Source organism: Nanorana parkeri, unplaced genomic scaffold (assembly GCF_000935625.1).
Source record: "Nanorana parkeri isolate BGI_ZX_2015 unplaced genomic scaffold, ASM93562v1 scaffold348, whole genome shotgun sequence".
Classification (NCBI taxonomy): Eukaryota; Metazoa; Chordata; class Amphibia; order Anura; family Dicroglossidae; genus Nanorana; species Nanorana parkeri.
The window spans coordinates 434380-452645 of NW_017306616.1; the positions used below are offsets into that span (position 1 = coordinate 434380).

Sequence of the window (18266 nt, forward strand, 5' to 3'; positions counted from 1 at the left end):
AGTTCAAGAGCCGCAAGTCTAAGAAGCTGCAACAAATAACGGATTTCACTGTGAGTTTTATTATCCCCCCCCACAGACTCTGATCTGATACTGAAATATAAAACCTTCATTATAAAATAGTGAACCTCTGAGTATAGAAACAAAGCAGCTGTTATGATTAGGAAATCTGCAGAGTTCTGTTTGTGGATGCAGCTGCACAGCTTTCACTCTGCATGCACTTTGATGCAGCAAGATGGTTTATTATTATTAATATTGATGATGATGATATTGTCATCTCAGCACGTTTAGTATCAGGGTAGCCCAGATCCCTGGCAGCGATCCCAGCATGAAATAAAAGGAGAGGTGTGATCGTACAGCGGGCACCCGAGTGCCAAGCCAGCAACTTATAAGATCACCCCACGTGGCTTTAGCTGAGTCTCTTTAAACCGGGGCCGGATGTGCCCTCTCCTCCTCAGGCAGCCACCAATCACAGGCGGCTCGGCGAGCTCTGCTGACGCCAGTTCCTTTGTGTCTAGCCGGCAGGCTTGAAGAAGAATTCTGACACAAGCTGCTGGAGTTCAGGCGCCGGTCCCTTTAAATCAGCGCCGAGTGTCGGTGGGAGGCGGTACACGATGCCCTTTGACTTCAGGAGGTGAGTGATGGGGGCACCCTGCACTGGTCCCGGGGGGGGGGGGCGGGTATGCATTGCACACACTATCCTCCATCCTCACTCAATTAATGACAAGCTGCAAGCTTCTCCATATCTGGCTCATCAGCCAGGGCATCTGTATAGAGCTCTGAAGGTGTGTTGTGTGAATGGTATGGAGGGCAATGCATATAGCTTTCTGTACATTGAGGAGAATTTACTGAGATTGGAGCAGCTATGCATGGCAACCAATCAGCTTCTAGCTTTCATCTTCAAAGCATGACTGAACAAGCTGATTGTTTACTAAGCACAGCTGCTCTAGATTACGTCTTCTGCACTGTGAGAGGAATGTATCAGAATCTGGAGCAGTTGCCCATAGTAACTAATCAGCTTCTCTCTTCAGTTTGTTCAGTTATGTTTTGAAAATGAAAGCGAGAAACTGGTTGGTTGTCATGGGCAACTGCTCCAGTTCTGACATTTCTCCTCACCGCACAGGCGTGTTCAGTTCCTCAGCCAAGCGCTGAGTAGGTGTTCTGCAGCACTTAATTTTGCTGCAGCATCTTCACTGAACATTTCGGCTGCACAGTGCTGAGCAAAATGGCAGAGGATAATATTTGTGACTAATAAATACCATTTTCCATAGAATATTTTTTGTGTTCATCCACCAAAACATTAATTTGTAGATTCCCACACTGAATTGATTTCATCCATTGTTGTTCAGGCAACTTTCTCCAAGCCTGCCAGGTGTGCCCACAGTTAAAATGGCCGCTGGTGCTCTCTCCCCACCTTCTCCGTCACATTCAGCACACTTCATCCACATTCACTTCTGCTGCCAGTGCTAAGCTAGCGGTGCTGAGCGCTGACTTGTAGCAGTGTTCAGCGGTGGTTTGCTAACTTAGCACTCGAAGCGCCTGAGCAACTGAACACACCTTAGGGGTGGACAACTCCGGCCCTCCAGCTGTTGTGGAACTACAAGTCCCATGAGGTATTGCATGACTGACAGACATGAGCATGACTCCTGGAGGCAGAGGGTTGATAGGATTTTTAGTCAAAGCTAAAAGGACAGCATGCCAGGATACAGCGCTACACTTGAGGGGTTAAATTGGAGATATGTTGAGTTTCCTTGTACGGTTTGAGCAGCTTCAAAAGCGTATGGACCGGGGTGTCCAACCGAAGAGTAAGTTAAACAGAGAAGGGAAGGGAGAAGCGCTGCAAGCCGAGTAGGGAACAGGGCGATTTTTTGCTGAACCTTGTAAGGGGGGGAGAGGGGGGGCTGGAAAACTGGGAGCTAATATAAGTTCCCAAACTTCCGTGGTTAGTCCAATTAGTTCGAGTGTGGTCCCAAAAATAAAAAACATCAATTGTGGAGGTAAATGAAATGGCGTGTACAAAAAGAGAAAAAATCTAGGGACTTACCCTTAGGTAAAAGATATTACGTGCTCATCGACGGAGGGTGGAGTTTGATGATGCTGGTGTCGCACGGGTTCCAGTTTGCCAGGAGTGATGTCTGTTCTCCAAAATCTTGTAAACGGAAGTTGGCGAGGAGGTGTGGGTGAAGTATTCTTTGCTTTGCTTGCCTAGGGTGAGGGGTGTTTGCGGGATCAGTAGCGAGGGGTAGAGGTGGATGGTTGCGGTGTCTGCAGTGTCTTGACTGTGACCTTGCGTTGGAGGGATGTCTATTTTCCCATTGCTATTAATATAACCACTTCATCGGTGATGAGACCCTGTGGCTGGTTGGTTGCTGACAGGGAGGGGGACACAAGTGGCTCGTGTTTCCACAATCCTGAGGCTGAAAGACCTGGTGCTGTGGTGGTGGGCAGTGGCTAAGCACTTGAGGTGGGGTGCCCCGGTTCGTATCCAGAACACCCTTACAAGGTTCAGCGAAAAATCGCCCTGTTCCCTACTCGGCTTGTAGCGCTTCTCGCTTCCCTTCTCTTTTTAGTCAAAGCACAGCTGGAGTGCTAGAGTTGGCCAACAGTATTTATATGTCTTGGACATGGGTGCAAAAAAATGCGGTTTTTAGATCTGTGCTGCATTTTTTTACACCTCCTGAACGCAGCTTTATAAGGGGGTTTTCACACCAGCAAGCTGTGCTGAACGCATGGATGCGTTTGTGCTGATGCATCTATCATGGCTTTACTTTTTTCTTTGTTCGAACAAGTTTCATTTAATTCATTTCTAACAGCCATGATGTGGTGCAGTGCAGTTGTACTATATCACGTTACGCAGTACTTTTTTTTTGCAGCGCACATTACCACAACACAGTGGCGTGAACTAGGTGTGCGCAGCCCCAACACGTGGTGTGAATGGGCCCTAATAGCCAGTGTACATGCACATTGTGGGGTGTAAATCTGTAATCTTTAACAGTATTCAGAGGCCTAAAAAAAACAACCCCAAATCTTGGCTTAGGGAGGAGCCTACTGGCATAAATCACACACATAAACATGTGTAAGTGCACATGTGTATTCATTTTAGTGGCTGGAATAAAGAAACATTGTAGCTTCCAGAATGAATGTACATGCATATGCTTCTAAACCCGGGCTGGATATATCTCAGGAGCCAGGTAGTCAATGTTACTGAAAAATTACAACTGGTACATAACTTTTGAGGTGGTTGTCATTGGAGCTGGCTCCTAAATATTTCCCGCTGGCACCCGGATTGGACAGATTGGCTCCTGAATTCCAGATTCATTTGTCCACCTCTGTTCTAAACGCAAGTACTTTATGCACCATTAAGGTCCCCACAAACCTAACGATAATTGTACGATAATCGCGGGAATCCCACGATCGTACAAATATCGTAAGGTGTGTGGAAGCCGTGTGACCTCTACTACTGTAAGGTCACACGACTTTAAACTTACGAACATGTTTCAAAACCCGCCGAGCATCGTACGATGTTCGGCGGGTGTGTAGCATGTTCGTAAGATAAAAGCCGGACGGGCCGGTGTGCGCAAGCGCACACTGCCCGTTCGGCATTGCGATCATCGGAAGCCCGCCCCTCAGGGGGCGTGGTACGATCTGCCTATGCAAGATAGGCAGATCGTACGTTTTTTTAAGTACCTTACAACCATCGCAAGGCAAAAGTCTTGCGATGGTTGTAAGGTGTGTGCCCAGCCTTACACATGTCTGTCGCACTGAATTTTTCTGGCAGCAAGATCCAGCGTAGATATGAGTATCTGCACTCGTGTGTAATGCACACTACAGGATATGATTGTGAACATATGATGAAGGTGGGATGTTTGATGTATGATCCAGCTGGCCAGTCAAGCAATATTCCAAATGTAATCTTTCAAAGCTTCCCAGATCTTTGATGTGGTGACTACATTAGTTTTTACTTGGTGGTCCTTCCAGAAACACACTTTCTGTCCTAGGGTGACAACACTCACTCACTTTACTGCACCTGTGGAGGAGCAGTGTTGCCACCCTAGGACCTGAAGTGTGTTAGGACTACAGAAAAACTTCCCCTTTATTTAGCTCCATAACAAAAGAGGGAAAGGTCCTGTTCTAGGGTAACAGCGCTCACTATTTGCACTGTGGGTCGTGGAGAAGGATTTTTGTTACCCTAGGACAGGAAGTGTATTATGGCTGCAGAAAACTTCCCACTTACCTTTCTCCGTAATGTAGAGGGGAGGTCCCCTGCCCTAGGGTAACAATGCTCACTCCTTGTACTGTATCTGTGGAGGAGAAGCTTTTTCATCCTAGGACAGGAAGTGTATTAGGACTACAGAACACCTTCCCTTATTGTCATTTCCTTAACATAAGGGTGTTTTGTTGTTCAGAGGGTAACGTGGACAGGGCTGATAATGCTAGATAACACTGCAGAGAGCACAGGAAGTTGAACAGCTATTGGATTTATGGCAGGATCAAGCATTTTTTTTTTTTACTTATCAAGCAGATATAAAAAAAAACACTTTTAATAGTATATTTAAAAGACCAAAGGGGGGGGGGGGAGTTCATTGTTTGGGTGTACATACTCTGGCTTTGGATATAAAACAGAGCTTGCAAAATAATGCAAGGTTCTCTTACCTTGCAGCCCCCCATGTGAAAACACAAAGTGAGCATTGAGATTTAAAAACTCTGGAAGAAAGCATCCAGCGCACCTCCCTATGTTTTTGGGAGGTCCTAGTAAAAATGACCATCTCGCTTAGATATTAGTTTAAAAATGTTTATTGATCAAGAACCTCAGATGCAACCAACCTGTTTCGGGGGACAGGCCTCCCCTTCTTCAGGGCCTATACAATGATTTGTGGGTTAATCAGAGTGGAATTTGTTGAATAGCCTGAATTGAAGCTATAAATTGAAAGGAGTGTCAGGGTGACCTGACAGAAGGAATCCAGTCAGCTGCCTTCACTTCTGTTCCAACATATACCCAGTATTTGAAGCTCTGAAGAGCCACCCTCAAATGTGATCCGAAAGGTAGAAGCCTAGGGCCTGACTCGGGTCACCACATACCAGGGGGTTTACCTCCTCCAAGGAGAATACCCCTTCCTTTTGGATTCACATCAAAATCAATCTTTATTCCTACTAAGTCCAGGCTACCATATAGCTACCAGTTCCAGCGCAATTGCCTAGGGGAGGATGATGTCACTGGGCCTTCTCTCAGTATTCTGGAAAAGCTGAGAGTACCATATCTTTGGATAATGTTCTCCTACCCAGCACTGGAGCGTCTTCTCATAAGAATTGGAAGACTAGGTGTAAGGTGAGTATTTGCTTCAGTCTCCTTTTTTTTTTATTTAAGTTTTATTTTATTATTGCTTTTCTTATTTTTTTCTATGGGGGGGGGGGGATAGAGCAAACCTTACAAATAGGTGGCTGCTTGAAGTGATGGTGTCAGATGGCTCCATGCCAAAGCCAGATCAAGGGATGCAAAGTCACCAGCACTCCAGACATGTAGTTCCGTGTCAGTTTTATTGTGAAGAAAAGCATCTCAAACGTATGTAAAAACATTTTGGGGCCTCGCAGGGTGCCTTTCTCTAGGCAAAATAGAGTGATTGTTGCAGTGAGAATGGGACCCTGCAATGTCAGTATATATGTCTGAAAGACACAATTGTGTGTGGAGTGCTGGTGAATATGCCCTTGATCAGGAATTGCTGTCAAAAATCTTCTTTTTTTTTTGTATTGAAGCCTGCAATGTATTACAAGTGAGATCAGTAATTCATAGGTGCAGTGCTCAGGCTTCTGCATACTCTTCCTCCCAGCCCCTATCTTTAGGGAGGTAGGGACTGTCAGTTACAGGGATGAGAGGAATGGACTACATGTGTGGTGACATATCCGAACTTATACTTCATTGAGAACTAAGAGTCACACTGCCAAGGTCGCAGGTGGGACTCTCCAATCGTAGATGCTGCCAAAAGATCTATAAATGGATTGCAGGGCTGTCCTTGTAAAGCTGCACCAATTTAAAATATATACAGAATCCTGCAGGTAGACTAACCCTAGGATTCTAATAAGGGGCCATTTGAAAGGCACGGGGCTGGACATGTGACCATGTTTCTTGTTACACCCTGAATATGGGTGTAACATGAACCACGGTAAGAAAGTTGGAGTCATCCCTTTAGGGCCAGTAGTGATTGCTTTATATTTTGCACAATGGACATCTTAAATGGTCCTGTCACTAATAGTGTTAGGGCAGTGTACTAGAGCTGCAACAGTTAATCGATTTTAGTCGATTAAAATCGACGATTGAAAACGTTGGCAACGTTTTCGATCGTCGATTCGTCGGCTATCGATTGATTTGCCTGTTCGGGGCTCCACATGCGGCCTGAGCCACACGTCGCACGCTGCTCCCGTTGAGGCCGCCGTGCCCACGGCACAGGCCGCGTAAGCCACGCCCACCGCACGCTGAAGCCGCGCACGCCGCTGCTCTCCTCGGCGCGATCTCCCTCACCCGTCGCTGGCCCGCTGACAATCGAGGGCCCACCTTCTGAAAGCAAGTAAGTGGTGACGGTGATGGACTACAATCTCAATACAAACTAGTAGTCCATCACTGGAGCCTTTTTTTTCTTTTTTATCCGATTAACCGATTAATCGAACGTAATAATCGGCCAACTAATCGATTATGAAAATAATCGTTAGCTGCAGCCCTACAGTGTACTACTCTAACCTCTGAGCTGCTGGTAGAGCTGAGATTACTATGTATGATGACACGTGTACATTTACCTCCCAGATATTGTCCTTAAATTCCTAGCTTGAACCCCTTCTGGGTACTTTACGCATTTGCCTCCATCCACCAGGATAGTGTAAATTTTCTCATAGACTTACAGGGCCCTACACATGGTGAAGAGAGATGGAGCTTCCGGGTCTAATGCTTTCATTGATTAGGATGGTCAAGTGGCCTTTTGGTGGTGTGTGGACACGCATGTAACTGTGACATGACCTTTTCTAATGTATGTTAACTGAGTACCTAACAATATGTCAAAATTGAAGACTTGAACTTCCTAACTTTCAACGCATTACCTAGATCTGACCTATCAGGTCTGCATTTGGGGTTATAACTAATTTTGATTTTATTATGTACATCTCTTTGGCATTAGTGTTATCTGAAGTTCATGGAAGCAAAGATGTTCCGATGGACCAATGTAGTATGTGGCAAATAAATACCACAAATGACCTTCCGTGAGCTCACGCCGCCTGTGCAGAGTGGAGGGCTTCGGGGAACAGCGGCCACTTGAGATACTCTATTCTTTTGTGTTCTTGTCTTACATAGGAGTGGGAAGTCTGAGGTTGTAATAATGTCCAAATATTTTGGTGTGTTTATAAAAAGATGTGTGCATTCCAGAAATCAGTAAAATAGGCATACAGAACTTGTGGGCTTACTGGAAGTACCTGTTTAAAGATCAGCATGATGTGTTACAGGGTCATAATTTGCAGTATGACAAAAATGTCGGATCGTTTTATGAAACTGTCCGGAAACTGACTGAGTTATTGATAGAGAGTTGGGAGTCCCATCAGAGTCGTTGTGCAAATGTTAATGCAGATATTAGATTTCAGTTTAAATAATGTACTGTGTACATAGCCACTGCAAAAATACTAGTGCTATCTTCAAATGTATCCAATGAGTTTCTTCAGAAATAGAACTGAAGTCCCTTCTCTTTTCGATTCTTTTGTCTTGTACCTCATTAGGTAGATTGTATACTGTAGCCATTGCATTGGTATTTTGTGTTACGCTGGTAATACATTTAAAGAAGTACTCTGGGCAAGCAAAAAACTTACCCTTGCAGTGGGGCTTGTTTTGTCTAGGGGTCTCAAAGCTATGTTATTCACCAGCTCCTTGGTCCTGCTGGCTCCCTCCGGGCAGCTAGAACAGTCCCTGCAGCCTCTTCTTCCCTGGGCTCTAAGGACTGCTGGCGTCATCACATCTTATGCAGGTCCATTGACTTGCATTAGATGTGAGGACCCTGAAGGACATGCCGTCACTGGAGTGGCAGGAGAGAAAGGTGAGCACTGACCATCATGGGACCAAGGATCAGGCGAGTATATCTTCTCTGTTTGAGCCCCAAAGACAAAAGGAGCACCTAATCCGTGTAGTGTAGAGGTAACCCACTGCAAGGGTTATTTTATTTATTTTTTTACATTTTTTCCCCAGAGTTCTTCATTAGCGTTTCTTGGTGGATTGACTATAAGGCTCAGTTTTGTAGTTTGAGCAGGCACCTTCAGACAAAATGTGGTAGATTGAACTTTTAATTAAATAGTTATTCAGAAAACCTACACTCAGGATTTTTCTTGCATATTTAAGCAAATTTTGGTTAAAGTGGAATTATAACCCTGTGCTTGACTTTTTTTGTTTTAATTAACATTTTCCAACAGCTCTTGGGACATCTAGATAATTATAGTGAAATGTAATATTTATAATAAGACTAGGCGTTCCTTCCTTCCTTTTTCGAACAGAAAAGCAGAACAGCAATCCTTCTATAGTTCAAATGCCAGAAATAATTAATCTATTTTTAATGAGAAACCGAAATCCAGCTACTGTTGAAACAGTGAAAATGTATTTGAGGAAAGTGTAATGAAAAGTCTGTATTACTAGAAGGTGTAGATAACGCTTCCGGGTAGATAAAAGACCCCATGAACAAAAAAAAAGGCAATAGGACACACCTACAACATTAGGTAAAAGTTAATTTAATAGTATAGCATTTATTGTACTCTAACAAAAACACTTCTCATTACCGAGCATTTCTAGTACTTTAGATCTTCATTTCATGTGCCCTACCACATGTAAAGTAAGTAATCTCACAATACGCTGTAGTGCTCTCTCTCCATCCTTGTTCCTGGAATTGTATCCTGGATGCTGTTCCTTGTTGGCATTCTTCTTTTTGATTCAGGTGAACAAACATGCCACATCCTTGAGCGAGTTTTATTGGCGGTTGACTAAAGCGTACAGCATTAACAATACTTTTACAGTATCCAGTTGGTGAAAATATTTGCACTTTTTTTTTTAACCCTTTTATGGCCAGAAGTAGTAGATGCCTAGATCCCCAGGCCAAATTTAGCAGCATAAGCTAACCTAGCAACAATTAATTTGCATACCTACATAATTTTTATACATATTGTTTAAAGCTTTTATTTTTTTTTATCACTGGGATGCCTCCTTTACTGCAGATCTTTTGGGTTTGTTTTTTTAAAATTTCTCAATTCCTCGTTTTCTAGTGGGTCGCTGCATCCTCTCTCCCCCTGCACGGGTGCCACCAGCATCTAAGCGGCTGCTGTGGAGGCACATGTGTGTGCTCGTTCATGGTCGTGCCCTCAGTAGCTGTGTGCGTCCATAGACACACACAGCCCTGCGCAGGCCATGCCCCTTCCACCCCACAGGTTGATTGATGGCAGACTGAGCCTATAGGTGTCCGCACACCTTACGATTAGAATGCGATCGATTTATCGTATGATAATCGCAAGGTGTATGGGCAGTGTACAACCGCAGATACTGTACACTCGTACGGCTTATGTCTTTGGAGCATGTTTGAAAACTTTGGTGGATCGTAGGATTTATCGCAAGGTTAGTGGCGTTTCCTTACGTCAAAAATCGTACGATCTACACTGCTCATGCGCAAACGAAAATACCGCCATTCGATTACTGCAATTCGTCCAGGTGCTTTTCTTTAATTACGGCAAACTGAACCTTGCGATAATCGGGGCATTATGGGGCCGTCGTACGAAAATCGTACGACGGTTCGATTATCGGACGAATAGTGTCGTCCGATGATCGCAAGGTGTGCTGCCCTCAATCTCTTCCCCCACAACCAGGAAGTTTGGGATGGAGGATCGCTGCGTGGACCGACAGTGGTGACAGGTAAGTGTGGGCGTCAAGCGAGCCTGAAAGGTACTGGCCGTTTATGTTAATACAGAGAATGCATTAAGGTAAAAAAAAAACAGCCTTTAATACTACTTTAAGGACCTATAATGATTTTTGCTGGGTAAATGTGCAAAAATGTAATAGTGGGGGAGTAGCTCAAATGGGGATCACCTTCCCTGGGAAAAGGCAGTCCACGCAGCAAAGTTCTTGTAGTCAGTTTTAGTAAAAGGTTGTAAGGTGAAAAAACAAAACCGAAAATAAATCCTTGCCATCCAGGCTCTAACTGAACATACAGAGGGGAATTTATCAAAACTGGATCAGAAAGCATGGCATGGCTCATGGCAACCAATCAGCTTCTCTTGTCAATTTGTTCAGTTACGTTTTGAAAATGAAAAACAGAAGCTGATTGGTGCCATACACATCTGCTCCAGATTTTGTCTGCTCCCATTTGGATGAATCCCCCTCCCAAGTGTTTCTCCCTTAGGCTCCGTTCACACCAGGGCAGATGCAGTTCAGCACGGTTCTGCACAAATTTTAAATCGCCCCAAAGCGTGCTGATCAGCGCGTTTCCATTCAAATCTATATGGAATCTGCGCGGAGAAGGGCTCGGGGGCCATTTCGGGCAACAGTCGGTTCAGATCGCGTGGAGGTGCGCAATCGCATGAACAGTCCCCATAGGAATGTATGGGATTGTTCATGTCAGCGGTTCAGGGCGGACAAATCCACGCGACCGAACCGCCCTGGTGTGAACGGGGCCTAACAGGTGGTGAGCTTCTCCCAGCCACCTCGCAAAACCAAAAGCTTTTCAAGCAACCTTTTACTCAGTGTCCCAAACTGTAGCTGTCTGAGTCCCAGGCCAGAGCCCCATCATGCTCCAGCCTTCCCCTTTTATCTCACCTGGATAGTCAATTAATCAAGAGAGACAAAAGCCAAACTGGATTATACAGACTCGGTCTATCCGAAAACCAGGTCTGGCTTCAGCTAGTTTTGCACATATAAGAGAAACCGAGAAGACCCCAGGCACCAGCCTTTAGAATCCCTTGCCCTTTGAACCTTTTTTATCATGGTCTCTCTAGAGTCCCAATGTTCATGTTTACCCCTTAATACTGGTATGTTATTTTTTTGTCAGAGCTTTTTGTTGTTTCTTAGCTGGCAGTTTTCCTCCTTGTTTGAATTGCTGCCTTGTTTGCATATTCTCACCGTGTCCAAACCTGACCTTTTGTTTGTATGTTTATTTTCCTTACTTTGAAAAACCCAATAAGAGTTTGTTAGAAAAATAAATAAATAAAAAGGAGGTAGGATACACATTAGGTTTAATATATCCAGATCAAGCAAGTTTTCAGGTAAACCATCTGGTCTTTATCCTTTTTGCTTATGTCCTCTGAGAGTTCTGCTGTGATACTTTGCTGTGTCCCAGTTTACATTTCTTGCCTGATAAAAATCTGCAGGTGTCTTCAAACATCCTAGCTTTTATAATAAAATACATCCCTGGAATCCCTTTAGAATTTGCATGCCTCAAGCTCATCAGCTCTCTCCTCATCTTGTGTTTAATCTTTATCTTGAACAGCTTTGATAGTGTGGATAAATACATATAATTAAATGTAAAAACAAAAAAGCAAGGGTATTCACATCACATCTATTGGTGTGCAAAAGAGTCGCATGTCCAGGGATACATCTGCAATCTCTGGGACTACCTTTAGAAATAGGGTATCATAGGCAGCTGTCGGTACATTTTCATAGGGATGACTGATAAAATATGGACATCCAAAGTGTTTTATTCCACATTGCAAAGGTGTAGTCATTCTTCAAACAAGGCTTTCTTTGTGCCACTGACTTGTGATCCTGCTCTGTCTGAAGTGAAGTATCTACACCCAGTGCCACAGCCCAGCAAGAATGAAGGTGCAAATGCCCCTCTAGGCCTTTCTCCTCCTCCCTTTAGCCTAGTTTTACCCAGCTTCTGTTCGATAAAGTGCATACTGTATTGTAGTTTTCCTGACTTCCTCCTTTATTGTTTACCCAAGAATTTCTCTTTACTTCTGGACTTTTTCTGTAGTTAAACCGCAGAAATGAGCAATCTGTAAAATATTTGATAGCAATATATCCTGCATGATAATTTAAGGCTAATTTAACAGTAAATGATATATGGTATTAGTGTTTCCATTTTAGTCTTAGGTTTTTGTAAGGACAGTGCATGCATTGTAGTGTTGCCTGTGACACAGCGTCATCCTTGTGACAGACATCAAAGCAACAGCATGTGCTTCCTGTCTTAGTATATTCTTGATCTGATTTGTTTCTGATTAACTAACGGAAAACGTAACAAACTACAATCAGAATGAACGAATGTTCTGCCTTTCTCTTAATCCTGCTAATTTTTCCTTTGTGCTGGCATAATGATGTTACCAGTCATAGGACATTCTCATGATCCTCGCCTTCGTCACAGTTGGCTGCGGTGTGAATAATGGCTTAATAATTTTAACAGACCTTGAGGAGCCTATGTGTTTTCCTTGCTTGAAACACTGTCGTCATCGGAATTAGAAAGTTTGTAACAAGTGCCCTGGATAATGTATGTTTGCTTTTAATGTTTCTAAAATGAGGCTAGTTTTATGTACATTTTATAGGTATTTGTCTAATGATTGTAGGGAAGTTAGGCAGTTTGTATTTACTACAGTGAATTTAATCTTAATGGTATAGTCCAGTCAATATTGAAAATTGTAAACCGACATTCATACATCCTACATTAAAGAGTGAATCAGGTTCTCACCTAGGCACTGCTATAGTGTATTAGTCCTGCATGCTCCGTTTTGTCTATAACCTGAGAACACCTGCTGTTTATGTTAGAGAATATTCCGAAACATGCCCACTGAACGATTTGTTTTTTTTTCTGTCTCTTGCATACATAAACCCTGATGTAAATCATGTCAATACCAAGACCGTTTTCAGACCTGTATAGAGGGTATGACGGTAAGCAATATGTGCAGAAGAGGAGAGTGAAAGGTGTGATGGCAGGTCCTATATGGAGGGTACAGTGGCGCTGCAGTATGTGCAGGTAAAAAGAGCAGAGGCATGACTGTGGGCTGTATGTGCAGGGAAGCAGAGCAGAGAATATGATAACAGGCAGTATGGGCAGAAGAGGAATTTGGAATATACGACAGTGCGCAGTATATGTAAGAAAGGTGTGCGGTGGGTATGATGGCATGCAGTATGACTAGAATAAAATCCATGGGTGACTGCGGTTTCTCTGAAATCAGACCAAGGCCAGAAACAGAGGTGTTTGCACCGTGCATCTAAATGCACGCTTGAGCATGTTTATGCCCAAGATGTTGCACAGAATAAACGTGGGTTGGTCATATTTTCTAGCCACCATTTCATGTCTGTAACTATCCCAAGATGAATCCTACAGACTGTATTATTCCTTCTCAGAAATCATAGATGTATTGCTCTCTACCCTGTTACCTGACTAGATAGATGGAGTTGATTCATTGTAACCAGCTATTTGTGTAAAACAAATGTTAATGCTAAAATGTGATGGTGGCCATTTTCCTGTACTCTTACCAATTGATTAACTTTCAGTACTTGAGTTCCTGATGTAGAGAGCAATGTTTTACCCCCTTAACGCTATCACTCCTTATAACTGTGACCCTCACTTTTACCATAACGCTAACTCCTTTTTTTGAGTACTTCCCTCTCTGTTGTTGCCATCTTCTGCACTGAAGACTAACCTTGCACGTAGGTCCTAATGCCATGGCCTCTTTGTTGAAGCACCTTTTTGATTTTTATGATGGCATTCAGTGTTTTTGGGGTAGGAGTCTTTCAGTATGGCAGTATGGCCTTGGGAATCTTCACCCACTCTTCCTTACAAAAATGCTCATATCTGTCAGATTGCAAGGACATCTCCTGTACACAGCCTTCTTCAGGTTACCCAACAGGTTTTCAATTGGATTCAGGTCCAAGCTCTGGCTGGGACATTCCAAAACTTTTATCTCCTGGTGAAGCCATTCTTTTGTTGATTTGGAGGTATGTTTCGGGTCATTGTGCTGAAAGGCGAAATTCCTCTTCATCTAAAGCTTTGTAGCAGAGGCCTGAAGGATCTGTGTCAAAATTGACTGATATTTGGAACTGTTCATAAGTCCCTCCTTTTTGACTAGCCCCAGTTCCAGCTGAAGAAATGTAGCCGGACTTGGATGTTTTTCTTGGCAAGAAAAGGCTTAGCTCTTGCCACCCTACCCCACAGCCCAGACGTGTGAAGAATACGGGAGATTGTTATCACATGTAGTACGCAACCAGTACTTGCCATAAATTCCTGCAGCTCTTTTAATATTGGTATAGGCCTCTAGGGAGCCTCCCGGACAGTTTTCTTCTTGTTTTTCCATCAATTTTGGAAGAACGTCAAGTTCTTGGTAATGTAACTGTGCCATATTTTCCCTTGTTGATGACAATCTTCAATGTGTTCCATGGTATATCTAATGCCTTGGAACCTTCTCCTGACTGATCCCTTCCGACAATGAGCTGACCTTTGATACTTGGTAAGCTCTTTGTGAATCATGGCTTTTGCTGTAAAGGTGCCCATACACCTTACGATTATCGGCCGACTTTCATGGGCAGTTGATTGTACAGTATTTGCGGTTGTATACTGCCAATCAATTGACTTTTGACTATCCAGCAGGTTCGAAAACTTCGGTCAATCGTCCGATTTTCGCATCGTTGGTGGTGTTTTTCCGTACGTCAAAATTCGTACGATTTACACTGCTCATGCGCAAAGGAAAATACGTGCGGTCGATTACTGCAATTCGTCCAGGTGCTTTTTTTTTTAATTACTGCTGATTGAACCTTGTGATAATCGGGGCAGGATTGGGCCGCCGTACGAAAATCGTACGATGGTTCGATCATCGGACGAAAGGTGTATGGTCAGCTTAAGTCCCCGTTCACACCTGAGCATTTTGTCACAAGCAGAAAAATGCCTGTTGCTGGAAAAAGTACATGAGCTACTTTTTGGCAGATTAAGGCGCTTTTTGATCCCATAGACTTCAGCAGGAAACTTCATGCAACAACACAAGCAACAAAATTCTCAGGTGTGAACAGGGGCATGGAAATGAATGGGATTCCTTGTTTTGAGTGTTTTGTCGCACTTAGCTTTGAGCTACAAGACACTTAGGTGTCATTGGAGCCTAACAGGCAACTGAGTACATGTCAGAAAAATCCTACTGTCCTACTAAATGTCAGAACAGCTGAACTTTATATGAGCTTAATCAGTCATTTTTAATTGATGGCGGGTGTCTGACTACTATTTCACATCAGTTTGAGTGTGCTTGGTTAATTCTGATGGTTGGTTCACACCATAAGCAGTGCGTTCCGGTCCGATTCTGGCCGGAACGCACTGCCTCGCATTGCGGCCGGCTCACTTTTTTGCCGTGCAGGGGGGCAATGCGATCCGGCCGCAATGTGAACGCTCGCACGGGATCGCATGGCACATTGTGCCTGCGGTCCTGTCCGGTGCGATCAAAATAGTGCTTGCAGCACTTTGATCAGACTGGACCGCAGGCACAATGTGCCTTGCCATCCCATGTGGGCGATCGCATACAGCTTGTATTTAACTGAATTGTGCAGATTATAGGTCACATGATGGTGGAAAACATAACATTTTAACATCTCAAAAACTTGGCATTTTTACAGAGCTTTTTATATCCCAGTGTATGCGACAAAATATTTAATGATGCAGACTTGAAAGTGGTACATTGTTGCAAGTTTACTCAGTAAATCAACTTGTGTTATTTTTACATGTGCACATTGTTAAAACTTAAAAAAATGAGGAAGTCATGAAGAAATGGTTGTTCCTGACCAATTAGCTAGCCATCTAGTTAGTAATGCTTGTATTCACTATGACATGTGCCTGCTGTCATGTAGAAAGAATTTCCTAGGGTTCAGCTAACGTCTTCCTTATAGTATCAACTCAGGAAACAGGCCGTGAAATGCATTCCTTCAACCCATCCTGTTCTCACCTTCTCTGCTCATTTGTTTGTCTGGAGGAATGGCTCCGAGCCACCGCTGGGCGTCAGTGCTCTGTACGCAGGAAGCCCTTTGCTTTCCTCTGAGAGGAGCCATGATGTCATGCTTTGGCTGTAATGTAAATAGTGTGTGATGGAGTATAGGAAGCTGTCATATTTTTTTTTTTTCAGGATTTAGATGTGAGAAGTGTCCTTTTGGGTCAAAGACACTAATTAACAACAGGTTGGATCTATAACAACATATCTGTGCATGGTGAGCTATTTATCACAGGAATCACACTTCATAAAGGAAGAAGACATATCCATCTGGCTAAAGGAAGAAGACATATCCATCTGGCTAATAACACTGAATGAAGAGTTGGAAGGCCTTTTCAGGGGCCCCTCTTCAAATCCAGAAACAGATTTTGTTTGCTTCTAGGCCAGAGATAAAAATGTAATACAATGAGCACTCCTAAAGCAGAACTCCTCAAGACTTTCTTTCGCAGCTTGCCACTGTAGTCTCTGCAAATAATTTGTAATACACTTAAACGGGGAACTAATTTCCTTTTACAGCAGAATTAAACAAATCATAGGAGCCAGGTAACCAATGCTCCATAAATATTACAGCTGGCACACAACCTTTTTAAGGTTTTCTCTAGTTGTTGTCAATGGAGCTGGCTCCTTTAAAAACAAAAAAATCCTACTGGCTCCTCAATTCCATTTTAATCTGTGTCCACCCTTTCTTTAGAGGAACCAGTCAACCCAGACTGCTGCCTGTGTCCTAGGGGATTGCTCACCTCAACCAACCTTCCCCCAGAGTTCTCTTCAGGCAATGCACAGGAGTATGGCTCTAGATTGACTCGAGGTACTTGCTCATGGGCATTATAAAACTGTGGGGTGCCCCATGTCAGTTGAAAATGATGTACTGTGCCCTGTGGATTCCTATCTCCTGTGGCTACAAGATTTTAAAAAAAACCTTCTAGGACAGTAGTTCTCAACCTGTGTAACCTCAGGATCCACATTTGTTCTTGGTCATTAAGTCACAACCCAAGTCGCACCACGCTGGAGCGCAGGGCATTGCGTTTCCGCGCATCCCGTTGTGGGCGAGGTGGTGCATTATTGATTGCATTCAAATGCAGGGCAATGCACTTCCTGCACCAGACCGCGCTATAGGTGCCATTGCATGGTAAACTGCGTTAATCGCACAGGACTGTGCAATTAATGCACTGTACTAGTGTGAATGGGCCCTCATAAACACTGACAGACGCACAACCACAGGCACAATCTCACATACACACTTTTTTTAAATGTATTTATTTTTTAAGATCCACCCAGTCTCCCTACCTTACCAGAATGAAGTGGATCCTCAGCCTGGGGTCCAGTGTGGGCTGCTGTGCTGTGCCAGTGCATTTGGAGTGCCATTGAAATGCATGGCAACGCAACACACCTCCCTCCCCAAGAATGCGTGGTAGGTGCAATTGCATGGTAAAGTGCTCAGCCTGGGGTCCCGTGTGGGCTGCACTGTGACGGAGCTCCATCCATATGTGCATTGCTTGTACAGCTCCCTTGCGTGCACTGTGGTGGTGTTGGGAGCCAGAATGTGCCACTCTGGTCCAGGCACCTCTACAGGGCACGCAAAGGAGCTTTAAGCAATGTACATATGGATGGAGCCCCCTCACGGTCATAGCCCCCCATCTCATCCCACCTCAAGCTGACACTTGGTACCGGGCAGCATATTTTGAATGGCTGCTTGGCACGAGAACTGACAGAGCTGCACTAGGGGGAGGCTGAGGAGCCTCCCACTTAGCACAGTTGAAGGCAGGCAGTGATCCTCCAGTTGAGAACCAGAGCTCTAGGGTGATGTCAAAGGGGCTAAGAAGAGAGTAAGTAATTTCAGGCACAAAGAAAATAATTCATAGTGGGTGACAGTATACAGGAAAAAAGGGGGATTTGGGGTTAATCACAGCTTCCAACTGGAAATTCGCATTAATTGTTAATGCAGTGTTAGACGTTCATTCAGAATCGTTAGTCAGAGCATTTAATCTCGCCATCATTAAGTCAACCAATTTTATTTGAAAGTCCTTATTTTGTCCAGATCTGCAACTTAAATGGAATCCCAGGCATATTGGACAGGTTTCTTTTGTGCCTAACACATGCTCATTATAATATGTATGATTTTAATTTTTTTCCCCAATAAAAATCACACATTTAGAATGTCATCTGTTCGAGAGAGAATGATGCATTTTCAATCCTGCTCCTTCGATTTTTCTCTTCCTTATGGTAAAAACATATCTTGATTGGAATGGAAACCATTAGAAAATTGAATGTAAGATAGAAAAACTAATATTTATATGTATGGCCAGCTTAATACA

General features: G+C 43.7%; 1 protein-coding gene across 1 annotated transcript in view; it reads left to right on the forward strand.

Moving 5' to 3' along the window:
- Positions 1 to 348: 348 nt before the first annotated feature.
- Positions 349 to 18266, forward strand: part of ERGIC1 (endoplasmic reticulum-golgi intermediate compartment 1) — a 93179-nt gene continuing 75261 nt past the window's right edge. The window contains exon 1 of the mRNA XM_018558613.1: positions 349 to 631. Coding sequence (XP_018414115.1) covers positions 612 to 631 — 20 coding nt within the window. The 5' untranslated portion in view covers positions 349 to 611. The remainder of the gene's footprint in view (positions 632 to 18266) is intronic.